Source organism: Struthio camelus, chromosome 6 (assembly GCF_040807025.1).
Source record: "Struthio camelus isolate bStrCam1 chromosome 6, bStrCam1.hap1, whole genome shotgun sequence".
NCBI lineage: Eukaryota > Metazoa > Chordata > Aves > Struthioniformes > Struthionidae > Struthio > Struthio camelus.
This window is the reverse complement of record NC_090947.1, coordinates 14,251,062-14,279,055: the sequence shown is the minus strand read 5'-3', so window position 1 is coordinate 14,279,055 and position 27,994 is coordinate 14,251,062. Positions and strand designations below refer to the sequence as shown.

Here is a 27,994-nt window from a genome sequence, read left to right as displayed (position 1 = left end):
GTAATCACAGTACATGTAATTTGAATTAAATGCATCATTCTGGACAAAAAACTCTGGGAAAGTAAGCCAAAAAGAGATAGATGTCTTAGCAAGTCTGGCAATTGCAACAGAAATGTGTGAAAGCCAAACTCATGTTTTTAAACCCTAAGGAAATAAATGTTTATGATGGTATACTAAATATATTTTGTTGTAACATACATTCTGAGCACAAGAGAAGCTCTAGTAATGTCAGTTCTGCCTTGAGGCATTTTGTGGATATCTTTGAACAAACTTTGTATCATTTAAAAATAAAACAACCCCTCGTGGCCCAAGAATTATACATTTTCCCTTTTAAAATTAAACCAGGAATTATATTCCATTTCATCTCAGTTCACTCATAAATATTCTGTACTGATTCCTAGGTAATGATCTGAGGCTCACTGCTGTTTGTTTTTGGTAATATTTTTAGACTGATGGTATTTTAAAACAAAAACAATCAACAAGGAATTCTTAGTTGTGCTAAAGAACTTGGCATCAGGGAGTTCGCATAAATCTTATTCTGACGATTTATTTTAAGAGATTTATGGATCTGAGTTGGATATACTGGAATAGTACTTAAACTAGAAACTCAATGGGAGAGAAACGTCAGTGTAAATTGTACAATCCTTACCTGCTTCCCTATATCCCCCTGAAAGTCCAGGGAGCATGGTTGAACTGCACAGAAGATGGAGAGAACCTACCAAATACTAATTATGTGTGGGAGAGTGAGACATTTTATTTCAGGAGCATAACATCAAAGCATGTGCAAACCAAAATACCTCCGCAAAGAGGAAAGACAAAGCTGATGCTTGCTTGGAGGGTTTATTCGGCTAGGATATATTCTTCGTGTTAAACATATGAGAATATTTATGAAAATCTATTACAGGTAGTCAGATGGCTGAATGCAATTGTCAAAACTAGATCTATTTAGAGAAGGCCCTTGACATACCTTTAGAGAGCTGGGCAGTGGAATGTGACTGCTGGCAGCTTTGGGCAGGATTCTTGTTTTAATTAGCTCTTCCGTATACATTTGATTAAGGGTAACTATGCAGGATAGGGAGGCTGGAAACCTAGGTTAGCACACAAGCCAATTCTGTAACTGAGTTCGTGGGACGGTGTTGCAGAGTTCAAATATAGCTTATTTCTCACATGTAACTTGCTTTTTTGTAGGAGTTCAACATTTTGAAAGGTTATAAAGTAAACAATTGAATATAGGAGATGTAGTTTTACAGGAGAAAAATGAAAAAAGGGCTATTTTCCACCAACCTTACACACTGAATTATAAATTTAACTTTCCTAATTCAGAAAAGCTGAAAAACTTTAAGGAATGCAATTATTGTTCCGTTCTCTGAATGCTGAGCATCTTTCGGTTCTCCCTGAAAAGGTGGGAAAGGTTTACGTTGTAACCTAACAGGGTCAAAGTCGTAAATGCATTCACGCTGGGCAGGAAGCTAGCTCTCACATTAGTTAAGAGTTGTGGGAGCACTAGCCAAAAAACTTGGTTCAGTGTTGCAGAAATAAAAGGAAGTCTTCCTGAATATTCATGATGGGATTCAAATCATATGCCAGATACATATACAGCTTGTATTATAATTTATTTTCATTTTAACATATTTGAAAAAGAAACTGAAACATTGTTTTATGTTCCTAGAGTTACTAGTACAGTTTTAGTATTGGGACTGTGTGACAGTACCTTAATTCAAAGGCTGAATGGTAGAAAAACAATCCATTATAACATTGTGAATCAGTTGTATTTCTCGTACCACCCTATAGCCATCCCTGTGTTTCCAGATAGGGTAATTTTTTAATTGGAAAATGCTGATTTATTGAAAGCAAGATGCAATACTACGTACCAGTTTTGAAAAAGTTTTTTTTACAATAAATAAATCGGAAAGTCTGCATCTTTGAAAAAAACGGTTTATATTTTATGCTTTTAGTTGTGATGAAAAAAGCCTGAGTAGCAGATGTTTTGGGCTTATGAGAATGATGTTGAGCAATCCAAAGTTAATGTTTCTGATCTTGTTTTATAGACAATTTTGAGATTTATTCCTGGAGAGGGGGAAGGGAGAGGGAGGTCTATCCTTAATTGAATCGAAAGTAAAGATATTCTTTTAATGCAAAAGGAAGTAAATTTTCTCTGCTGCTCGAGTTGGAGCAAAAGATTTAGTGTTATAACCATTAAATTGAGTAAAATAACTGTTTAATGAACACTGTGTAGACAGAGTGTAATTGTTTTTGTGGTCACTTGAATGAATCTGCACGTAGTAAGGTCAATTAACAGGATGCTTGCTGAACATGTTCATATGGAGTCTTATAACAAGTGATTGAATCTCACAAGAGTTATTAAAGATCTTGAAGAAATGCTTTTGAAATATAATTACTATTAAGGATTTCAGTAACCACTTTACAGAAAATATTTATTGTTAGAATTAATTATATCAGACCAATCAATAATTGAATGAAATTTTAACACCTATACAATACAGTGACTTGAGGAAAATTCAATCGTCTTAAAATGTATAGCGTAAAAAGTGTAGTGTAATTGACAGTGTTTTGCCAGGAGGTACTTTTATAAATATGATTGCTAAGCATTCGCAATATTAGCTGAAGTGCAGCTAATAGCAATAAATATATCCATCAATTATAAATGAGTTATAAGCACTGACTAGAAATGTGAAGCCTCCTTTTTAACACAGTTATTAAGTGTGATCGTATTTTGGGTTTTTTTATATGCATTATTGACGATTAAAACTAACATGATCTGTATGAAGAAATTTGTTGGTAAAAGTGCGTTTGAAATACTCATCTTTCTGTAAACCTGTACATTACAAACTTGTAAGCTATTCAGTATGCTGAAGGTTTTAAAAAAAAAAAAAAAAAAAAAAAAAGCCCCTACTCAGGTGGTGTATAGCTTTCTCATTAGTGCATGTTCTTTGACCTAAAGTTTCTTTGTACTTTTATAAAGGAGTGTGAATGGTCCAAGAAATTCATGGACTGAAAAGTATTTTCTGCCTCTCTGTCTTTACAACAACTAGACATAAATGAATTGAGGATAGAGACAGAGCATATCAGAAAACATAGGAAGGATGGTACAAGTTTTTCATATATATCCTATATGTGTTAAGTATTTAACACATGAAGATTGATACCACTGAAATAAATAGGGAGATATCTGTTTACCGAAGGGTGAATTTTTTTGCCCATGAGGGCAAAACGCTTGCCCATGAGGATAGCTGAAAGAATAAGTTAATGACATTCTAGCTACCTGTTCTGTCTTGGAAGTTCTCACTGAAATGATACTGCAATATATTATAGAATAATCTATTTCCACTGCAAAAATGTTAGTTTGCTACAGATTTGAGGGCTTGGGGGAAATGTTTGTTTGTTTGTTTTTCATAATGGGTAGCGCAAACTATATGTCTTGGGGCTATATCCTACTTAGGAGGATTCCTTAACTCATCTTACACTTCCTCCTAAAAGTAGAGTGGAAAAAAATGCAGAATTTACCGTTCTGAGAAGTCCTAAACTTGATGTTCTGATGACAATAGTAGCCCTATTTTATTATAAGTAAGTATAAATGAGATTATTTTGCAGTTGGTTTTGACTGTTTTATTTACTGTCTGCTGTTATTTCTACAGTGTTCTGCTACTCGGGCAGAAGTGTGCTTAAAGTAACTGGAATGTTCTTGAAACGTAACAGTGGAAAGATATTGGAGTGTTGGTAATATTGGCATATGCTATTTGGGACTTGGTTTCAGCTGGCTGGCATTTTTATCAAAAACAAAAAGCCTTTTTCAGACAAACCCCGAAAGCTATCCAAGAAAACAGATTTAAGGACTTGGCTGTCCAAAAACCCAAATTAGGGAATTCAAATCTACTGATAATCCTCAGCCTCTATAGGTTTGGCAGATTTCACCAGCAAGCTTGTTTAAACAATGCACCGAATAGGTGCTGTAAAGCTATGTTTATTTTTGAATTCTGCCAGGCCCTTTGTGGTAAGCTGTGTGCTGAAACTGAATGTTTTGAAAGCTGAATACTTAAATTTGGGGTATCTCTGTGTGAATTATCTATGGACAAGGATTTAGGGGCTAGGATTAATGTGCAAGGACAAGCTACAGGACCAGGTTGGTTGTGTGTAATGCTGCTGGGGCTTGAGCAATGGGTTGAAGTCTGACACTAATTACTACAAGTACGTTTATTTGAATTTTTGTACAGCTGTGCGTGCGCTTGATCTGCAGCCTAGACTGTGATTGGGATGGGGCTGGGATTGTGGTTAGTGGCACTGGGAAATTCAGAGCCAGCTAGATTGCAGGCTTGCTGGGTAGGTTTAGGGCCGGCCCCATTTGATTCTCCACTTGGTTTGGTATTTTTGGGCAGAAGTTGTTTCCACATCTCTGCAAAATGTTAGGGTAGGGTTATGGAAGAGTTAGAGTTTACGAAAATGAATTGAAGAGATATATGAGGGAGATGGCTGAGGGCCTGGCAGATTTCAACAGGGATGAGCAGAAGATTTATTCTAGTCGAGTTGAATATTTTATTTTTAAATTCTGGTACTGTTCTGTACATTTCTGGTGTAGACAAGAGCTAGGGTATGTAAAAATGAAGGTTATGGAGCAAGTTTCAGTACTTCATCCTGCCTACCCTTTAGAGATAAAATGACTGCTTGTGTTAGTTGGCTGAAAGGCTTTATTCTGAATTCTCAGGTGCTACGGTGTAGCTGGTCCATTAGATGAGACTAGCTATTTGGAATTTAAGTTTATGAAAATAAAAGCTGCCAAACAAGGCTTATTCTTGAAATTTGTCAGGTCTTCGGAAGTCAGTTTGGAAGCAGGAATGCTTTACACCCAATTCCTAGGTGCGGCCGTCTGTTCCCCAGTTATTAGCTGGGTGAGAAGTGGGATTGCACTGAGGGTGCGGCTGCAAGAGCAGAGGCTGCAGGATGAGCATGACTATTTCTGTTTGGCTCTCGGGGGTCTGTTGGGACTCAATCTGAGGTGATTTGAGTACTTGGTCTTTGGTTCTTAGATAAACCTTGCTTGCATATTTAACTGGGCTAAAGATCGGGTCTGCAGATGTGCAGACTGCAAGGCAAGGCTGATGGTTGAAATCTTCTGGGCTCAAAGAAGAAAGGTGAGGAACCTGTCTGTTCACACAACTCCTTTTGAGCCAGGTCCACAAGAATGTGCAGAGACATGGAGGCATCCACCAGATCCTACATAAAACCTGCAGTAAATAAAAATGCCACCACCAAAAAATCTGAACAACCTTGCCAGCAGTATAAAAGCATGTCCTTTTCTCATAGTCTGTGAGGCACTTTGATAACTCTTCTCTTTATGGTCCAGGCATGGTTATCTTGTTTCATGTGTGTAGAAGTCCCTTGTGATGATAGAAAGAAAATTAGTAATATGGTTTATGTAAATTGTCACCATTGATGAAGTGATGATGTTTTTATTGAGAGAATTCTATTAGAGGTATGAAGAATGCACTGTCATTATGTTAACATGTTCACAGCTGTGATAATTATCTCTCTTTAAAGGCAGGTAACCAAATAAGGAAGGGATAAACATTAAAAAATACCTTTCTGAGGTTTTTAATGCGTGACAGAACTGGGGAGCTGCTTCCAATTTTACCACAAGCCTACAGAACAGCTGGCTGCATAGCTGCTTTGCCTTTTGGCATCCTATTCATTAAATGAAGGAAATAACCATTGCAGAGATAGAGCATGCTGAGGTCTGAGGATGGTGCTGACCCAGAGATGTCTTTTTCCTTAAGGCCGATTTTACTGGAGACAGATCAAATAACTAGAGAGTTATTAGAGGAAAAAAGCATATGAAGAAAATTGACTTATCCTCTGTTATCTTCAGGTTTTAGGCTTGAGGACCCTTCCTCTATGTCTTAGCTTCATCTCTAACTGAACCACAGATATCTGCTGTCTTGGAATTGCCTTAATCTCTAGAGCGTAATTTCCAACTTTCTCTTCTAGGCACTGTGCCTTGCACCAGATTTCCTTTTTTAAATTGTTCAGCACTTTTCTGATGCCTGTCAGCATGTATTATGTACTGAAAAGCCGCAGTGCCAAAATATGCAATCTGATTGCACAGGGCAAAGCCCAGTTTAGTGTGAAAGTGGAGAACTGAATCTTTAATCTATAATTGATCAAGTACATCTGCTGGCAGGTATTGTGAAAGTGGAGAGCTTCACAGAGATTGACCCTTGCTTGGATTACTAGGTGCCATGGAGATTTTAAGAAAATGATTTTTAACTGTATTTTAAGTGCTGGAATATTCAGAAGCAGAGGTTCATCCCAGGAAGTTAATCACCATGTAATTAATCACATTATAATTTCAGTAGAGAGGCTTATTTTGAAACAAAACAAAAACAAAGTTTATGAAGTAAATCCCATTGGCTATATGCTTTTCAACAGAGGAAATTTTTGAAATGCTGGAGCAAATATACATGAATGCTTTGCCCAAGCTTGTGATTATAACGTTTTGCCCTAGAGCCACAATTATTTCTTAGCAGAGGAATGGACAGGATTATATAGTAGGTTCTTGCCTGTTTGTAATTCCTTTTGTTCCATGACTAATTATCAGGTTGCGTTTGTTAAATTGATTGTATCCGGGGGTCCCTGTGGATCACGCATGCATTGCATCTACTGGATTCAGCATAGGTTCTTGCCTTTTTAACTCCAAATTTGATTTAAAGCTGTGTGTCCAGAGACCACAGAGGAGAGTAAGATGGATTTTTAGAGTGCTTGGTTCTTTACCAGGGAGAGATTTGCCAATAACATCAATAATGAGTGAAGTCAGCCCTGCTATGCAAATACGGAAAACAGATAATCCCTGAGGTTTGGGCATCTATCTTTGTTACTGCTTTCCATTAGTTACACTACAACACATAAAGTTTGCTTACATGTTCGTGGAATATTTATAATTAAATGGTATGCTTTTCCGTTTTTTTGCCTGCAGAGGTATTTATACAAAAGCATGGAGCTTAAAATCTGGTTTACACGAGATATTTTTCAAGTAAGTTTGTTTACCTAAATGTTCACATATAGGTAAACAGACAAACAGAACTGCAGTGAAGTACTGCTATCCCAGTGAACGTTAGTGTGAGGGGTATTGCAGAACTCTGCTGTACAAAGAGCACTTTTGCTGTGCAAAGAAAAATTCCAGGCTTTTGATGACTTGGCGTTTGTTTGTAGATTGGGTGATAAAAGAATGGCAATATTAAGGCTGAGAAACTTCCCTTTCCTGAGGCACTGACTCTCAGTAAAAATAGGTAGCTAAGCTGCCTCTGCATCTTTGGCAGTCACTAGTATCTGGGTATTCCAAAATGAATATGTATTGTCTGCGGGGAGAGAAGGTTAGAAGGTAGATGGCTTTCCTAGGAAAATGCACCCTTTTAAAAGAAATTTTGTATCTATAAATGTAATGCAAGAAATGATTCTCAGCATCAGCACCTTGATGTTTCTCCCTGAGGCCAGTATGAGACACTTAGTCCAATTCTTTTCACTTTTTTTTGGATAGGAGTATTTTTATTTTGCCTCTTACTATTGGTATTTTGCTGGTGTAACAATGTATAAGGTCAGAAACATTCATATATTTTTTTTCTGGTAATTACATGTTATGCATGATTGAAATCTCCTGAAGAAATTAGGTGAAATATTAAGGAACAAAAATATTTTCCTTAGACTTTCAAGGACCTGCATGGAATTTAAGTAACAGAAGTGGTTCAAACCCAGAAATTTTGTCTTTTCATAATCAAGGCTAACATCCTCAGTGATTATAATGCGATGATCTGCTAGTTTATACATGCAATATATTTTACAAGAAGCAGAATATTTTGAAGTTCAGAAACTTGCCTTTCGTGAAATGGCATCCTGATACATGATAGTCTGAAGGCTGATAAAGAATAAAACTCAATGATCAGGACACCGTTATTTGTAAAGTGAAAATCATGATGAAATAGGCTTTGATTTTCATCAGAGAATCTTTCTAGTTGTTGTCTAAATTCATTGTTGCACCTGATAAAGATTGAGAGGATAAGCTGAGGGTGGTTGTTTCGTCTATATCTATAACTTTGACGTGACTTTAAACCCATCTCAGGTGGCATGCTGTTTCCTGGCACCCTTAAATAAATTTGAGAGACTGAATGGGTTTTTTTCCCCTCCCCAAAAGTAACATTATGTATTCCACAGTGGCTTCAAAGGAGTAGTTTGGAAACATTGCTATTAAACGCAGTGGTTGAAGTGATGCTTTCAACATTAAAGTAGCAGTTTGCAGTCTGGAAAAGAAGCCTACGCTCTTCAGCAGTGGAGAAATGCTGGGCCTGAAATATTTTTTTTCCCCTGAAATCTCTTAACAATATTTGAATTTACTAACTCTTCCTAGGAAATTTTGGGTCTGACCAATACTGCTTTTGTGTTCGTCAAAGCCCTTTCTATCACTTAATCAGAATATTCAGCATAGGGAGCAAATACAGTCGCTGACAGCTAGGTCCTCTCAGCCCTTTTCTCCTGGTTCGGTTTAGTGATGTGCTGTCACTGACGTTAATCACTCTCTGTTGTCTTCTGAAGACCAATGTCAAAAGTCCTTTAGAGCTCTTGCTAATTCTAACGTATATGTGACTTTTTGAGACAAATGATACACACTGATTTACAGATGTGACAGTGCAAGTGTGCTCTTCTGTGTTATGCTTGGATGTGCTTCAATCCCTTGGTTTATTTGGATAGAGCCTAAAGATTCTCCCATCTATAAAAGTGTGATATATAACATTTATGTAGCACTTTGCATTTTCAGAGTGACATAGAAATATAAATTTGATAAAAAGACTCATCTACTTGGTACACCAAATAAATGCTAATAGTCATTTTGTATTCTGTGTTGCTATGGAAATTGTGTAAGTACTGACGGCAGTTTATGTAATTTCTTTTTGCAACAGAGTGCAGTAAGTATGACTTGTTTGCAGTGCTGATTGTGATGCATGCTAAATCATAACTCTTTTCTAGAGCTGTGCAAGTGTTGCAATCTCTGATTGATAATTGTGGTTGGTATGAGGGGCAGAATTTGATGTGGCTGCAGAAAAGTTTGGTGATCAGCTATGATTTTGCTTTACTTAAACCAAAATGATAAAAATAACTTGTGCTATGTTCATATTTTCTAATCTGCTTGTGTGTTCCTAATCTTACCTTAGCAACCAGATCCTAAGTTCAAACATTGAAATGATTGCAGTTGCCCTTAGTCATAAAAATTCCATCATCTTAACTTGAACTTCACAGGTATTGTATAGCAGGTTTATTTAATAATATAAAAAGGAACAGGGGTTTATGATATAAATTTTCAGGCTTCCTAAATAACGGAAGTGTTGTCTTGAATACTAGTAATAAAAAGAAAGTAAAAAACGAAAAAAAACACCAAAGGCCAGAAGAGAAGACCAGTAGTAGATATCCCAAATTATTCTTGATTGCAATTATTTCTGTGGATCCATGTATAGGATTTTATGTTAATTAGTCTAATAAGCATTGGAGAAAAACAATGAAGCTGCTGTTCTCTTTTTGTTTGAAAATGCTATTTTAAACAGATCCTCAGAAGTGGGCACCTGGACTCTAAACTGCACTCATTTAACATAAAGGCAACGAGATGATCAGCAACAGCTTTTTTGATGAAGTCCTGCCCTGCTGAAGTTAACCGTAAAACTTAGTTGACTTTTGTGTGTTTTTCCCTGTGGTGTCTAGGAGCTCGCTGTGGCCATAGTTTCGGATCCTGCAGCGCGTTGCTCTGGACACAGCTGTGGCAGCAGCTTACCTGTGACAGCTGTCCGTCACAGCCCGACGCCTGCAGCAGCGGCAGCTCGTGCCAGGGCAGCTGTGGTTAAATATGGTCTTGTGGCTGCCATCGCTGAGCGGCCTCTCCACGGCCCAACCCGCTTCCCTTATTTCTGCTCAGTTCCTCAGGCTCTTCTGCAATTTGCTGCACATGTTCTTGCTCCCTAACCTAGTTTTGTATGAATTATCCCATATAACGTTTTTTGGTTGACAAAGTTCTTTCAATTCCCAGCATTTTAGGGGGCAATTACATGAGCAATTTTTTGGCAGGGAGGAGACTGTGTTGACTGCTGGAGCCAATAATCACAGAATCACAGAATCGTTTAGGTTGGAAGGGACCTCTGGAGATCATCTAGTCCAACCTCCCTGCTCAAGCAGGGTCACCTAGAGCATAACTAAGCTCTAAGCTCTTAACTAAGCCAGGCTCAGCCGCAACCAGAACAGCAGCTTGGGCCTCAGTTGGTAGAGAAATAGGATACTTTATTTGATACTGTGTGATCCTGGTCAGAAAAGAGCTAGTGCTACTGTCATAATTTTATTCATCAGACCTTGCAGGAGGCCATATTTTACATATGGGGATAGACTAGTGCAGGCAAACCTTTGTTCTCTATTCCCTGACAGCATAGGCATCCATATGACTTTTGCCAAGGAGCTGATACAGAGGCATCATAAATAAAAACTCTATAGGTTTATGGCCTCTTCCAATGGAGAAGGGTACAGGGAAGGATTTGATCTGACATTTCCAAATTAATCTGTTTCTCAATAAAATATTACTCAAATATTACTCAGTATTACTCAAACCATCACATCTCAAGACTGGAAGGAGTGGTTAGTAAAGCAGCTTGTCAGCTTGCAGCTATTGCAGGAACTTACTCCAGGTGAATTGCAGTGTATTTGTACAATAGCCAGATACAAACCGCTTTTATCTGACAGGACAACAGCTTTGAGCAATTCATTATCAACTACTGCAATGAGAAGTTGCAGCAGATCTTCATTGAACTTACCCTCAAAGAAGAGCAGGAGGAATACATCCGAGAGGTAATACTTAATCAGTCTTTCATTATCTGCTCCTTCCTGTTGTCATAATTATGCATGCTTGCACCTCTTTTCAGGGCACAAAATCACTTTTTGAAAGTGGGCCTGCTGTGGAGCATGTCTTTCTAGGGCTGCATGACAGTTAAATTAAGCAAAAGAAGTTTTTTTGGTTTTGCTTCACGTTATGAACTCTGTGGGCATAAAACAGACCAAACTTTCATTTAGATGTGTTACTGGCAATGATGAGTGGTGGTTCTGAGCGAGGGCTAATGACTTTATTAGAAGACTAGGCTTCCTTTCTGGCATTAGCAATTGGCATTGTCGCATCTAGGATCTGACCCTAAAATGGCTGCAACTCATCTCATTTCCAAAGGGAAGTAGGCGGGTGAAATGGCATCATGTAAGACGAAAGTAACTCCAGATAGATTTTTGCTCTAGTTTTCTTCCAGTCGGGCCCCAAAGTGATCTGTATGAGTTTTAAGGGTAAATTTTAAGAGCGCAAACTCTGGTATTTGATGTTATTCTGTGAGTGTACTTCAAGTTAAAGTTCTAATAGGTTTTAGTAGTACTCCCATGATATGCGGAGCTCAGATAAAATATCGATTCACAAATGCAGAAACTGGGACACGTTGTCTGTACACAAATTGAATGGAACCATTTTGCTATGTAAACATTTTTGAAAACTGAATAAAGTTCCTGTCTTGTAATCCTGTGGTTAATACAAAGCTTTGACATGTCTTTTTTCTTTTTGCATTCGGTGGTGAAACTCTTGAAATAAAATCACTGCAATTTGCTACCTGAATTATTTTTCAGACAATATGAAGAACTGTATTGTAAGCTGTTACTACAGAATGCAAATTAAGGATGAAATTAATTTTTTTTTCTTTTTCAATTCTTCACCCTACCTCTATTATCTCCAGTTACATTTGCTTTTCATCCTGAAAATTTTCTTGCTGTTATTTGGAAAAATTAAGATATTAGGAATATCTGAACAATAGCCAGACTCTGAGTGTTTCAGATGCTCTCATCTAAATTTAGCTTTTTCTTCCTCCTGTTAAAAAATAAATAAATAATAAATTTTGATCTCAGATGCTTGTACTGAAATGGACTTTATTTCCTTCTAAACTTTGGGAGTGTACACAAAGGCCTATTGACCCAAGGCCTTGCAGGATCAAGCTTTGGCTCTTTTCCAGCCAAGTGCATGGGAAATTGACACCGATTGGGGAATGGAATGGGAAGCAGAGTTGGCAGCTGCTCAAGGGCATTTGCGTTGCGCAGATAATGTTAGTAGGAGATGATTACATTTTTTTCTTAATAAATAAAATGTTGGTAAGCTTATAGAACTAAGTTCTAAAATAGGACCTTAGTTAACTGGAATGTAGTTTAAATTGCCTAGAGAAAAAGTGCCTTCAATTGTTTTTCTGTTCATGCCTTTTTTTCTTACAGGGAATTGAATGGACTCACATTGAGTATTTCAACAATGCTATAATTTGTGACCTAATAGAAAATGTAAGTTACATTCAGGTATCTTCACGAGTAGTTTTTAATGCATATATTGAATTTAGCTATAAAATCTGCATTCTCCCTCTCTGCAGTGAGGTTTTGTGAATATGGCTGTATGCTGTTACTCTGTCTTACAAATATTCAGCAGCACCTGTGCCCAAAAAAAAAAAAAAACCTGAAATGTTTACGTTTTGTGCTGTTTTCATTAGAAAATATCATATGCTGCATTACAAATAGCATTTCTTTTTATACGGGAATCAGAAAACTCAATGACTTGTTCACTGAAAGCTTCAGATGCAGCAAGTACTTATACTTAATAAGGGTTCCTTATGGACGTAGTATGACTAGAAGGATAAAAAAGCCTTTAACAATTAAAACAGAACCGTCTTTAACCATTAATATAAAAAATATACTGGCTTTACCCATAATCTACTTTCTTCTGAAGCTGGAGTTTTTACAGTCTGACTAAATGACGTGAAATTGTAAAAGCAAGAAATCGTCATGAAATTCGAATCTCAGAAGCAGTCTTTCAAAAAATGCAGATGCTGAAAATATGTTGAAAATGGGAAAAGAGAACTGGCTAAGCTTTGAGATGGTTTGAAAAACGTATTTCTGGGTAGCTGAAGTCAGTTAAACAGGAGAGAACTCTTAGTTGTACGTATTGATGTAAATGTGATGAAAACAAACATTAAGACTGCAGACATCTTGTTTTTAAACTTCAGAACCAAACTGGAATCCTGGCCATGCTCGATGAAGAGTGCCTGAGACCAGGGACTGTTACTGATGAGACCTTTCTAGAAAAACTGAACCAAGTCTGTGCCACTCACCAGCATTTTGAGAGCAGGATGAGCAAGTGCTCGCGTTTCCTCAATGACACCTCTTTGCCTCACAGCTGCTTTCGGATTCAGCATTATGCCGGCAAGGTACTTACCAGAGCAACGGGTTCCTGGGCTTTGGGGTGTTCTCTTCCTGGGTGATGTCAAGCTTTGGTACAGTGCTGAGGCTCTTTGTCCATTAAATAACGTTACGGTAATGGAGTAGAATTGACTGAGTCAATAATTGGTTAGAAAATCCAGACCAGCCCTAATCTTTTCAGTCTTAAACCTGAAAATATAATTTTGGCTGGAAATATTTGACAGCTCATGCTACACTTAATAAAATCAAGGGCATTACTCCTTTTGGCACAGGAGAAACATGCTATGTGCTTCGGTAGTAAAATATTTGCAGAGCTAGGTCTCTGAAAAACAAGCACATTGTTTAGAATGACAAAAATTCACACACGTTTGAAGGCAAGACATTTTAAAAAACATGTTCTTTGTCACAGAAGTTGCTAAAGTCCTTAGTTACTGTGATGAGAAGGTGAATTTTTCATAGATTTGAAGGAACTGAGTTCATTTTGAAAGTCAGTGTGTTTAGGCAGATGGAAGAGAACACTGTACAGAGGGCTTGTAAACACATTTTGTTTTTTTACTAAGTTATACCGTCTGACTAAATACAGGTCCGATAGAAGTTTTTGATGAATAATTCAGTATGACTTTTTGTTAATAAAAATTCAAATCTTTAGGTTTGTAAAAAGAAGGCAACTTATTTCTGAGCTTTTAAAAAAAGCAAAACCAGGAGTTGAAATTACACCTCTTGTTTGAATCTGCCAACTTGGTAGTTTTATGGAAAAAAGAAGATTTGGAAAATGTTTTATTTCCCTAGGACTATGTAATTCATTTTGGATGCTTTGTCAGTGTTGTAAATTTTCAAGAGCTTGACAGCTTGCTCATTCAATTATATTTGTTTATGGAAGTGATGGTGCTGGAGGTGTCATACTTTCTGATCAGCCTTTAAGGTAGCCATACAGTAGAATGATTGTATATATTTGCTAATGAGACTTTGTAATTGGGTATAATCTATCGGGGATTAATGTTTAGATCCTTCTTTCGTTGTCAACGTTCAGGATGATTTGAAAGGACCTAAGTGTTCTTACAAAGATTGCAAACAGGCTTTTAGCAGCCAGTGGGGGTCTTCAATCGTTCCTGGCATTCACAGACTCAGCAGAGCGGTCAGTGAATTCCTACTATTTTGGGATTATTTTTACGTCCTCAGTTGAGAATATTTTGATCCAGTGACTGGACAACAAAAGTTTGACTCTTCTATTATGAAATATAAGTAAGTTCATGTGAATATTTTTTTCAGTAGTGACATTTTTCAAACCTGTTAGAAACAGAAACATGTATTCTAAAGAAAAATGCCCTCTTGAGTTCACAGTCACTTGCTGTAGCATAACAAATATGGCTATGTCTGTTTGATTCAATGTTCTGTGCACGTAATACATATCTGCACAGAAATATTTGGGAAATCATCAAGCTGAAAAATCTTTATTATCAGCCGGATGACTTGTCAGAATTAATCAAACTAAGTTCCCTCCATTCAAAAATTAAAAAGCAAACCAACCAACCAACCAACCAACAGCACTCTTGGAGATCTCCATAAAGTTTCTCTGGAAGCTTCCTGTGCAGCTCCAGCTGCAGGTCAAATCTTTGCATTCATGCTTGTTGTTGTTGAACTTTGTTCCTAGCAAGAGTCCTTAACATAGCAGTCCCCTGAGGATTACACACATGGTGACTTGTTGCTGAGATTGCAGAAGTTTCACAGGTGATAATTAATATCTTGGTGTAGTTAGATAAATAGTGTAAGCATTAGTATTTTGAAGGGAAATAGTATTTTTGCTGTTGTGAGTTAAAAGCAGAGGGAGAAAAAATTTGTCAGCCAAAAAAAATGGCAAAAATTTTGCAGTATAGGCAAGAGGTGATATATCAGAGTTATCAGAGGAGAAATTTTTTTTTCCTCTTTCAGATACCAGAATTGATCAACAAAAGAAACTGTTAGCCATATGAGAAAATATATTTTTCTCAGGTAGGGTGTTAACAGAAAGTTAAATTCTTTCATAACAATAAAATCTTCTGTCAAATTTAAAATGAAAACTGAAGTATGTTTTGGGTTTTTTCTTTAATAGTGGGAAAGGAGATGAAATCTATTTCTTGGTAAAATTCAGAAGCAGCCTATGTTGTAGTCCAAAGTATGCTCTGATGAGACTCTTCTCTGTTGTTCAGGTTATGTACCAGGTGGAAGGATTTGTAGACAAAAACAATGATCTTCTGTACCGTGACCTCTCCCAAGCCATGTGGAAGGCCAGTCACTCTCTTATTAAAGCCTTATTCCCAGAAGGAAACCCTGCTAAGATCAATTTAAAGAGACCACCAACAGCAGGTTCACAATTCAAGGCTTCTGTCGCTACCCTGATGAAAAATCTTCAGACAAAAAATCCAAACTACATTAGGTAAATTACACTGTGGTAAAGCTTTGGTGAATTGGTGTTTGGATTTAAATGGAATATGATCATTGTGAAGTTAGAAAGGATGCTTCTAAAGAAGCACAAGGAATAATAAATATCTTCTTAATAATGTAAATTCAGTTTGCTGGGTGTTGACTGAAAATTGTTCCTGTCTCCCGTTGTATTTAGTCTGCTGTGTAGAATTTTTTTTTCCTCCCTCTATCTGTTTGAATTGGCATTATTGAGATAGTTCACGTTCTTGAAGTGTCTTGATTTATTAAAAAAAAAAAAAAAAAAAAAAAAAGTAAAAAATTGTTGTCCAAAAAGTATAACTGCTTCCCACAGCTTCCCAGGAGGGGAGCAGTTTGAGAGCAGTGTGTGGTTGTTGCTCCCTAAGATGTGATTAGACTGCTGCCCATACTGCAGCTCTGTTTTGGGTTAGAAACACCTTATTGTAGTGTCTGCCCCAGACAGAAGGCCATCTCTTCTTCCCTGTAATTTTAAAGATGTGAATGACCAGCAGCAGTTCTGGAAAAGTGCGGCAAAACATGGCCCAGGCTGGCAAAACACAAAGCTGACAGAAAGCAAACTGAATGTTTCTTAATGACTGTCGGATTATATATATTTGTAAGGACATATGCATTGATTACAGTATATGAACACAAATACATACATAGATGTTATTTAATCATGGCGGTGTGCTGCAGCCTTCCTTGTAAGGTTTTAAGAAATTAACAATAGCTTACCTGTCCGTGCCTCTTTTGTATATACTCAGGTAAATTAAAAATAATTAATATCCTAATACCCTTGGATAAGCCTGTAGAAGTCTAAGCTTTAAACTCACAGTAATAACTTGCATGTACAGTACTGCCAAACAAGCGTCCTTGCAATCTCTTGCTGCTTTCACTTTCCAGGTGCATCAAACCCAATGACAAAAAGGCTGCCCATGTTTTCAATGATGCCCTAGTGTGCCACCAGATTCGTTACCTCGGTCTCCTGGAGAATGTCCGCGTCCGAAGGGCGGGTTATGCGTTTAGGCAAGCTTATGAGCCTTGCCTGGAAAGGTACAAGATGTTGTGTAAGCAGACATGGCCCCATTGGAGAGGACCAGCCAGGTAAGAAAACACCAGTATTCTTACCTGTCACATCTCAATGAATAAAAATGATTATCTTCCACCCACACTGATTTTTTTTTTCCCCCTTTTGTTTTTTTTTGGTATTTAATTAAAATTCAAGTATTGTAAAAGTAAATTAACAAGTAAGCCAATGTGGCTGAAGTGTTTTACTTCTGTTGTGTTGCCTAGCAGTCATGCCAGCCTCTCAATGCCTTTCATCGTTGGGAAACCTACACTTTTCAGTAGTCTTCTCAGTTCCCTGGCAGAGGAGGTGATTTTAGTGATGAACTAATCAACTAATGAAGCAGGCTTTGCATGTGAGCAATGAAAGGACATTGTTCTTAAAATATTTTGCATCCTTTACTGATCTGGGCCTGAGAGAGGGACTGAAGTGGAATGAAAATGGCTAGGTAATCTGGAATGATCAGAAGGACGTTTATCTTTAATAACCAGCTTTCTAAGTATAGTAGCACCTATTCCTTTGAAGACAGTCATAAAATCTTCCTCTGACCTTTTAATAATAATTTTAGATAAAGATTACTGAACAACTATGAGATAACACCTCTGACAAATCGATTATATTAACGATATGGTTTTAAATTGCACAGCGTTAGCTAGAATTGTATGTATTTTTATGGGTGACTTCCTGGTTAGGCAAATGTGCTTTTCCTAATTCTTTTTACATGTGGTCATCCATAAACATGATTTGAATTACATTGCTAATTTGTTTCATAGTAGATTAATCTCTTTAGCTACAATTTAAATTTTTAAGTTATCAAGATAGAAAGGTAGAAATGCAGTATTGATAACTACAGCAGATCTTTCATTCATGAAGGACTTTCCATTTCCTCTCTTTTGTTTTTCATAAACATTTATAAAATGCAGTTGGTAGAGCGTAGAACATTAGCATTTGTCTAACTCATCAGTCTTTGTTTTGCATTTTGATGCTCATGTGAGAACCCTTCCCTTTTTTTAAGTAAAAGTATTACAGATGTAAGAGAGAAGTAGGCCACTGCTGAGGCTGCTAAATGAAAATTACTCCTTTTTCATCAAATTATTCTGAATCTTTACAGTGATCATTCTTGCCTTTAGCTAAATAACCAGTGAGTAAATGAGCTAGATTTTCAATCTTCTTATGTCAAGCACTACTTAAGAATTTAAAATGTTCTTTCATATACTCCATAAATTAATCTGTGAATATGTAAACTAAGAAGTCTTAGAGCTGGGCTCATATTTGTTAAGCTTATTTTCTTCTTATTAGGGCTGGTGTAGAGGTACTGTTTAATGAATTGGAAATCCCTGAAGAAGAATTTTCGTTTGGTAGATCAAAGATATTCATCCGCAACCCAAGAACAGTAAGTGAAAAATGTCTTCCCTGCAAAATCAAGCTATCTTGCGTGAGGATAGACTGTTATGAACTGCACAATTCCCTAGCTAGTTACTACAGATTTTTCTAGATACAGTGCTTTAATATAGTAGTGTGGAATATAGCACTAAAAAAGATGCTGTTTAATGTTAGATCCATTAAAATTGGTGTGACTCAACACTGATGAAACTTAAAGGCAATCAAGACTATACAGTACTTGTCAGCCTGAATTTAGTGTAATCTACGTGCACTGAATTGTGGCAGCATATCTTCCTCAAATCCTGCACATGTATCTGCGTACAGCTGGGGAGGTGAATAAACTAAAAGGTATCTGAAGAGGGAATTGAGTAAAGGAGAGATTTCTCTTAAAAAATTTATGTTATTAATTAAAATATTTATTTATGTTTATGCTTATATTTTTATGATCTTTTCTCCCCTGCTATTTTTCTCTTAACATCAAACAAAAACCTACAATATTCACCCAGCTCTTCAAACTAGAAGATCTGAGAAAGCAGCGGTTGGAGGACTTGGCCACTCTAATTCAGAAGATTTATAGAGGTTGGAAGTGCCGCACACGCTTCTTGTTAATGAAAAAAAGCCAGATTGTGATTGCCTCCTGGTACAGGAGATATGCAGTAAGATATTATCCTTACTAAATGGGGATTCTTTTTATTGTTTAATAAAGATTTTCATTTACTTCCTTGATATGTATGAGAAGTGTTAAAGGAATTCAATTTTATATTAGCATGTAAGCACCAAAAGTGTGCACAAAAAAAAAAAAAAAGAGTTTCTGTGGACCACTATTAAGTGTTTACTTTGTGCTCAAATGACTGAAAAGCTCACTAGAGTCCTTTAGGTCTGGGAGAGTAGGATTTTGTGGCCCTGCTGGGGAGAGGCTCTTTCATTCAGCTAAACCAAATGCAGTGCCGTCTGGCATTTACAGTGTTCTCAGAACATAAGGTTGATGTGTATAAAGGTTCTCTAATATACACGTGTGATTCCATGACATTCAGTCATTTGTAAGGCCTTTTGTGTTTTTTGCCTTATTTGGAACCTTTGCATATGAGGCTCAAAAGTGCTTGGGAGGATCCCAGGGATTTATTTTAATTATGGTTCATAAGAATCATAGTTCAGTAGTTCTTGCTAATACAGTTAAAACAGTTTCAAATCTCTTTGTAGTCTGGGTCTTCTGAGTTATTATGAACTGAACGTTACTGACATAACGACTTTTTGTGTGCTTTCATCAGTTAGTGAAAAACATTGCCTTACATGATAAACAAGATTTATTGAGTTTAAGTTTTAAAAAAATTCTCAGATGTCTTAGGTGCATTTCCTTACTATCAAAGCATTTCCTTACTATTGAAAGCTTTGTGTGCATATCAGAAAGCTTGATAAAATATTGCATGATATGGAAAAAAGCATCTCCTTAAACTGGAAGTTGCAGAATTGACAATTACTGTTTTTCAGTTGACAGGCACTTCTGTGTGTCATCTTGAAAGCCATTAGGGTTTGATTTGGTTATCTTGGATAATTAGAGAAAAATATGAATAATTAGGAAAAAGTATGGTTATTTACATCAGAGAATGAATGTTTTTTACACTGTAAAACTCTTCACTATGACTTTATGTGATTGAATGCACAATGCTTCTTGAAACAGCATTATTATGAAATTGCATTGCAGCCATGTTTCTTCATTACTATCTCATATAGTCTTAATGAATTAAAAATGGAGTTACCACAGCTGTTTTGGAACATCTTTTGACATAAGGAACTGAAAACAAATATGTGACCAAATTCACATTGTTGATTTCTTAGCTATAGGTCTATATTGGTTCACTGGTAAAACATGGCAGCGATTTTCTTTGAACGCAATCTGACGATGTAGCAAGTCCTCAGAATTAATTATGGGTGAAGATGGAGATAATTGCTGGGCCTCCTCATGTGGATGGAAGAAGGCACCAGTCTCTTAAACCAGCATGACTTTTAGGCGCTGGGATTTCCAAAGTATGATAAGGAATGTGTGTCCTTTGCATGAGCAAAGGTTTTTGACAACTCCTTGCCCTGGAGGCTTGCCTAAAGGATCTGCAGGCTCTTGCTTATCTGTTCCCTCACAAGACATGACCTGCATCGATCATGATGTGAAATGGTTTCTGCACTTGATGTGGCCTAGAGGGGAGTCTTTCTAGCTCACTTACAGAGATGCTCTCTGTAATTGAGTGGTGAGTTGAGTGTTAAGCCTAAAAGCCTTAGTTTTAAGTCTGTCAGCTGTTGTCCACATGGTAGTCTACTAACTGCTGGCCTACTGGATAAAAGAGCTTCTTGGAAGGAAAATTTGCAGCTGTCCAGGAAATTTATTGTCCAAATTGGCATGCTTGGAGAACATTCTAGCATTGTATACAGGAATCCATGGGTTTTTTTTTCTTCTCCTAAGTTACCATCAGCGTTTGGTAACTGCAGGTAACAGGAACAACCTACGTCATACAGAAAGACCATGAAAAGCGTAACCGACAAACTTGAGCGTTTGTGAGTTTGAGTGCTACTTGGTTGTTGGGAAAGAGAAATAAAGCTGTTACTGTTAGCATTTAATCCAAGTAATTTTGTGCTGCTGACTATGACCTTGGTGTTTCTTTAAACAGAGTGATATTGTCCACATAGCATTGTTGACGTGTTTTGTTTCTTTGAGTTAAACACAGAATCCACGCTCTCATCAGCTTTTTCGAAAGTTGTTCACATTTTACATTTATTGCTTGTATCTTTAATTATATTTTCAAATGTTAGTAATGAATATCTTATTATACACTATTTCACAGTGCTAATATTCTGTTCTGAGCATCATATATTTATTTTCAACACAGCAACAGAAAAAGTACCAGAAGATAAAGAGTTCAGCTATTATAGTACAGTCATACATCAGAGGGTGGAAGGTGAGTTTGCTGTTACTGTGGCTGTCTGTAGTGTGAGGCACGGAGCAGATGAGAAAACATCTGCTGTTCCTTGAGCTGTGGCTGTGCTATAGCTATTGTTAATCTCTACTCTCTGCCATAGAAAATGTGAACTTGGGATTTCTGCTTGTAGCCTGGGCTATATATCCACCCAAACTGTGTGAGTGGGAGGTTGGGACCGTACTAAACTATTGGACTGTCCTTGGGGTATCTTCTGCCAGAGAGCTTGGAAAGAACTGCCCTCTTGGCATGGGCTTCAGGATTTGCATGAGAACGCGCGAGTCTAGTGTTCTAAGCAGACCTAGCTATGCGCTACCCAACAAGCGTGGACACCTCTGTACTGGGATTGCCTAGGGCTCTTGTCATTGGACTGGTGAAAACTGTAATCTTGGACTTTTTGGGAAGGAATGACTTATAGTTGGCAGTCATTTTATGGTCTAATAGAATTCTCAAAGAATGGACAAAACGGAAAGCAGGTATAAAACGAAGACTTTGGGTCACCTGGGCAGTACTTTTCTCAAGTTCAGTCTTCTCTGTATGCTAAGTGGAGGTCTGAAGCTGCTATACTCCGCTGGTGGTGAACAACTACCTTAGTGTTGCTTGCTTGTCCTCTGCCTACATTTGCTACAACTTGTCTTTTTCTCTGAGTTGTGTGTACTGCATGAAGGGAGAATCCTGTAGCCGTAACAGAGGCTTCAGGATTGATGCTATAATAAGAGATGAAAATGAGGTTAACAGCTCACAGGAGAGCAGCTACAGTGCTTAAAGCAACTAATGCTGTGCAACAACAGAAAACATGTCTCCGGGCTCTTCTATTTTCTTATTAACCTTTCTCTGCCCCACTCAATGAAACTTTCACCTCTACTTAGGGAACAGAGAACTGCCTTTAATTCTGCAGTCTGGTCTGTTGTTCTCAGATAGGGGGAGGCTGCGGTTATCATCTATAGGTGTAAACAGTCCTCTATTCCCAAAAGGATTTAAACTTTGTAAAAAAAAAAAAAAAAAAAAAAAAAAAAAAAAAGAGTGGGCCTAATTTGATTTTACTATTTTTGCTCGAGTTTTATGTTCTGTCTTTATAACTTTTGCTTAAATTGATTAAAAATATCCTGGTAATTTAATGGTTGAGGTGCTGTCTTTTCCCATGAGCATTATTTGAGGAAAGCTAGGTAAAAGCATCATCTCATCCCGAATTATGGTTTCTTGTTTGTGAATGGAGGACACGTTCTTCTGGGGTAGCACTGCCATGGATAAAAGTCCAACATGCCAGAAGCCTTGAAGTGTGACCCTCAGCCATGGAATTTACTTGTGGTTTATTGCAATCTAAATGGATGAGACATCTGCTGTGTGCCGGAAATGTATTGTTGCCACTGTACAGGTAGACTAGATGTATAGATATCTTGGGTCATCCAGTGGACATGGGAGAGAACTAAATGTTGGCCTAAGATCTCCTCAGTTTCCAATCCCAAGCTCTCGCTTGCGCGCCGTGCCCTGTCTGGAACGGAGAATGTTAGGCTGCATAGCATTTATGAGTTTCTTTGGGGATTTGGAGGCACTGTGTTTTGATTTTCCTTAGACTTGCAGCTTACAGTTTAAAATCACTAGGAAATTATGGTGATTTGTAGAATAAAATATTTTTCAATTGGTCACAGGCTCGGAAACTTCTTCGAGAACTTAAGCATCAGAAGCGTTGTAATGAGGCTGCCACAACAATTGCTGCATATTGGCATGGTACCCAGGTAAGAAAATGGCAAAAAACACCTCTGCATTTGATTATTGATTGTTTCTACATGGAATGAAAAAGACCCTTCAGGATGAAGTTATCTGGGAATATTTTTAATTGCTTAAACTGCTGAATTTTTATTTCTCTTTGCTGCTAACATGTTTCAGCTGGTGTAATCTGGGGAGCTGGGACACGCTTTCGTATTTGCTGTTTGTAGTGACTGGTTTCTTTCCTTCTTTCTTCAACCATCGGGAACTTGCAGTAACCTTTTCTTCCCTAAGCTTTTCTATATCCCATTTTCAAATGCATCACAGGCGCGAAGGGAACTGAGACGACTGAAGGAGGAGGCTAGAAATAAACATGCTATTGCTGTTATTTGGGCTTACTGGCTTGGATATAAGGTACTTCATGCACATGTCACATGCCTCCCTTCATTACCCAACAATATCAACATTTAATCAGTAGTAAATAGTGAGAATGAATGACTAATACAATTGACTTAAAAACAGTAGAGCATGATCATTGATTCCTTCCATTTTCATTCATGCAACACTTAATAATTGTCTGAAAACATTCTGTATGTCATTTTTTTGTAGAGTAGGAAGTTTGTTGCATGGCAGTGAAATAGTGATTTGCACTAACAAGCCGTTAGACTAGATTAAAAATGATTAGACTACAGTATTCTCAAATTAGGAAATGCATTTAACTACATGTAAATCTGCAAGGCATGTTTTTTGAGGGGGCATGGGGGTTGTTTTTCATTTTGGTTCTTTTTTCCTAACAAGTGCTTTCAGTGACACTGTCTTAGAGATCTAACTGAGGTTTTCATGAAGCTGTATGTTCTGCACCCTGGACAGTCTTTATTTAAAAGTTCAAAGCAATGCTATTATTTTACTAAGTCTTTAGTTTTAATCAGCCTAATTGATTCTCTGGTTGTGATTTGAACCATTAAGAAAATTTGAGTAACTGCGAGTAAAGTATGGCTTTATGACCTGATTTTTTTTAGAAGAAAATTATGTTAGCTTGCAATTCTAAAGTTATGGCCCTAGAAAAATCCCAGGAATTCCAGCATCAGCTGTTTGTTTTCAGAAGCAAAGTCCCACTGAAAGATTCTTGCTAATCCCCATCCTGCAGTTGCGGGTTATGTGAACATTTGAAATGCTGTTCACTAGAGATCAACATTTTATGGTTTCAATTAATAAATTCTTAACTTAGATGGAAAACATATTCAGTAAATCTGTTAAGTTTTAAACATTGTCCTATTACTATTTGGGTCTTGGGGTGGGGGTGTTTCTTATCAGAACACCTTGCAAACTAGATGAAGAAATGCGCTCAGATTACATCTAAAGTACAATGCTGAGTTTGACCTTTGCTATTTGGATATAAATCTATTAGATCCGTAATTAAATGGCAGCCCTGGGAATCAAAAAATAAACATGTACGGAATTTCCCTGACACAAGAGACTTGCATCTTTTATGCTCTAGCTTGGTCTTTAGGTATCTGTATAAGTTGGTATAGACATTGTTTCCTCTCCCTTTCTTTTAATGCAGTAAATTGATAATTTATTTTTAACTAGAGTTCCTTTCACACCCCCCCCCCCCCAAAAAAAAAAAAAAGCCCAATTCTTCAGAAGAGATATTTATTTTCTTAGGATTATAATAGCCTTTAGGTTAAAAGGGACAAGATCAGAAAGTAGTGCTATAGTGTTAGTTCTGTATTAGAGCCCTTCGTTTAAATATTTAGTAGATTTGGATTTTTTTTTTAGTAGTTGTTTTTATCAGTTGGCTCACAGGAGCTTCATGAAAAAATGCCGTATTTTCCTGAAATATTTTCCTCTACTTACTCCTGAAAAGTACCCGATAGAAGATGAAGCTTACTAATGGCATCATGTTCTATGTTTTTCTACGAGAATATTTAAAACAAAAGTTTCTGAACGTTACCTTCAGAGATTGCTGAGTTACAGAGCTCAAGTGCTCAGTTTCCTTCCTTTTCACACAGCAGGCAAATACTTGGCTATGCACGATCCCTGTTATTAAAATGCTGTGTTAATGGAACTTTTGTTCCATACAAATGAGTGAAAACATACTCTTTGAGAGTCTAGATCTAATGCAAATTAACCTTTCTAGCTACATCAGAAACATGTGCAAAAAGCATCATGGGCCTAGACTGGAAACGCTCTTGCCCAAGTCTATTTGACATATAACTTGGCAGCTGCAGTTACATTGCAAAAGCTACTGTGAGTGTCTGAGGCTATACTACTGGAACTCTTTATTTTACTTGATTTTTGTCATCAAATAATTGAATAACAAATGTATTGGTATAGTCTAAAATGTGAGATTCTGTTAAGTTGCCCATACATGCTTGTATTTAGGATACTTTGCTTTCCTAAAATGAGAATTATTGATGAAAGGAAGGTGGGTGCTTATCTCTTTGTTTGTGTGTGAGGAAGGTACTATGTTTAGAGGCTTTGCCCCATCATTCCATAGAGAAGAAGATAATTTACCAAGGTGGAGAGTTTTACTTAATATGTATAAAAATCAAAATTAAAAAAAAAACCCTCCAGAATAAAAGTCCTCAACGCAGTGCCAGTGATTCATCACTACATATACAATTTCAGAGTTGTTTCTGGTATGTCCAAGCACTTGTCAGTAGAAGAATTGACTAGATAAGTAAGGTTTTAGTACGTCTTGATTTTCATACACATTGTTTTGATCACGTGATTGCGGGGAAAGTTATCAGTGAGAAGGGAGTTACACTTAGCACTGATTGCAAGGCATGCATGGCAGATAAGATGCAAACATTGGTCACAAATAATGGGGCTGGCAAAAATCTTATCTTTACCTGTCATTTAAGCAGCAGTGGGGGCCTTTATTGCCCTCCTTCGTGGCTTCACACCATTTTCACACTGACATATTCAGTTTTAAAGGTTAAACACTGTTCTTTCATCTTTCTATATCTTAATTGTAAGTTGGCTGTTCTGTTTGGGAGAAGCCTTTTCCTGGTCATTGTGCTGTCTGCATCGGGCTATCTCTTTTGTTCACTATCTAAACCTTTTAGGCTCGAAGGGAATTGAAACGCTTGAAGGAGGAGGCTAGGCGCAAGCATGCTGTTGCAGTCATTTGGGCTTACTGGCTTGGACTGAAGGTACTTTCTCAAACACTCCCTTCTGACAACATGAACTCAATAAAGCGTTGCATCTTACTAACACTTAATAAACCAGCACTTGGGTGGGGTGACTACTAAGCATGCTTTGACACAAGATTAAATTGCTTTGTTATGTCATGGACTTTCCTGAAAAAATTTGTAAGCTGAAAATGCCTCAATATACAGCAGTATTTAGACATTAGCTATTTTTGTCATATCAGGAGTTTTCATTTTCAAGTGAGAGACAAACGTCAGATCAGAGAGAGACTGTTATGGTTGTTGACTTAAAATTTGACCTACCTTGGCAAAGATCCTATCTGTAAAGATTACAAGCATGTATTTTCTTATTGTGACCTCTGCTTGTTTGAATGGGAAGCAGGGGGGAACTGTTTGACTCTTACTGCTGCTCATGTGAGACCCCCCTCACCCCAGGGTCTAGGGCATGGTCTAAAGCTAGTAGTAACGTACTGTCGTTTTCATCAAGCCTCTTCAGGACATGGTATTGAGTGCAGTTACCTATAGCTTCTGGCAGCCGTGGCTTCCTAGAAAAGTAGAGCGATCAGTAGTGACTCTTTTGGTTTATTTCCCTTGCTTTCAAGGATTGGTCAGCAATAGAAAACACATCTGTAATCTGTAAAAATGTAGTTCTGCTCTGTGGGTAGACTATGCAAATGGCATCGTGAGACATTTCGGGTGAATGCCTGAATGATTTACATAATACAGTCTGCTCATTTTGTAGGTTTTCAACCATAATTTAACAAAATCAGATTTCTAAATCAGTTTGGTTTGGCTTGGGTGTCGCTTCTGCTAATAGGGATATTGTAGACTACAGAAATACAAAAGGGAACAATTAACTTGATAATGCAGAGGAAAGTCTAGCTCTCATGTTCTTGTACTTGTTCTAATCATAAAGTGGGATAAATATTTACAAAAGATATAATTTTATATACAATTATACGGTCTGTCTAAAAATATATCATAAAAAAACAGAAAACAGAGTGGGAGCCATAAAGGAGCCATTTTAAGAAGTCATTCTGCAGATCAGAATCACACTTTAGGTACTACTGCCAAAGTGGGTCTAGTTTCATGACTTTAAAACAAGAATATGTCCCTCCTGAGAACTCAGAGACTGTTGTATATCAAATAACAGCATTTAAATGAAAGCTGATGAATCCAAAACCTTTAAGACACATTACTGCACGATATTACTGCAGGAATATGTTTTTGTCTGTCTGTGCTGGGGCTTTTCAGTATATTTTTTTAATCGCCTAAGTGGCACTTTTCTCTCAAATGAAACACACAGATTTTTCTGAATAAGAACATAGTCTGCAGCTCTATGGCAAGAGCCTGCCTGTATGCCCCGGTTAGCTCAGACAACTCTGGTTTGCCCGATTGACAAGATATTTTCACCCAGGGCATACAGAGATGAAGATTTAAAGTTAAAAGAAGTGATGAAGATTAAACCATTAATTCTTCATTTATCTTTTGATTGTGTTATAAATAGGTTTTAATAGTATTCATAGTACTTTCCAGATTTAGGCTTTTCTGGAACAACTTGCATATCTCAGTGCTTGCTTTCTGGCCTCCCTGCAGCGCCAGTGTGGGTTTATATTAGTCCCTTTGTTCCCAGTCAATGTGCATACGTTGCAGTTCCTGAAGAATAATATAAAGCAGCATCATTAAAGAGAGCCTGTGAGGACTGGGGAGACGGGGGATGACTGTGGCTGGAGTAGGTCTGAGCGTGTTAATTTCCATCACAGAATAATAAATAAGGGGTATACACTAACGAGCACTAAACCTTACAGATATTCAGTGTGTGAGAAGTCAAATAATTTTCCTTACAAAGCAAGGAGGAAAAAGTTCTTTTAGTATTTGCACAGAACGAAGAGGCTGAGTGCTGTCAATTTGGTTGATGCATCTGAATGTACAGTTAAAGCCCGTTTATTTGTGATTTTTTTTCCAGAATGGTTACAGATTCTTGTTTTCAAAATGCTGGCTTATTT

At 37.3% G+C, this 27,994-nt stretch overlaps 1 protein-coding gene across 5 annotated transcripts in view; it reads left to right on the top strand.

Moving 5' to 3' along the window:
- MYO1B (myosin IB) overlaps positions 1-27,994 on the top strand; it is a 117,343-nt gene that overhangs the window by 74,252 nt on the left and 15,097 nt on the right. For 3 of the 5 annotated variants that reach the window (XM_068948295.1, XM_068948292.1, XM_068948291.1), the window contains exons 14-24: positions 10,777-10,881; positions 12,325-12,387; positions 13,104-13,304; positions 15,483-15,709; positions 16,618-16,818; positions 18,080-18,173; positions 18,670-18,819; positions 21,040-21,108; positions 22,776-22,862; positions 23,161-23,247; positions 25,905-25,991. In XM_068948295.1, the coding sequence (XP_068804396.1) occupies positions 10,777-10,881; positions 12,325-12,387; positions 13,104-13,304; positions 15,483-15,709; positions 16,618-16,818; positions 18,080-18,173; positions 18,670-18,819; positions 21,040-21,108; positions 22,776-22,862; positions 23,161-23,247; positions 25,905-25,991 (1,371 nt within the window). The remainder of the gene's footprint in view (positions 1-10,776; positions 10,882-12,324; positions 12,388-13,103; positions 13,305-15,482; positions 15,710-16,617; positions 16,819-18,079; positions 18,174-18,669; positions 18,820-21,039; positions 21,109-22,775; positions 22,863-23,160; positions 23,248-25,904; positions 25,992-27,994) is intronic. The other 2 variants (XM_068948293.1, XM_068948294.1) reach the window with 2 other exon arrangements.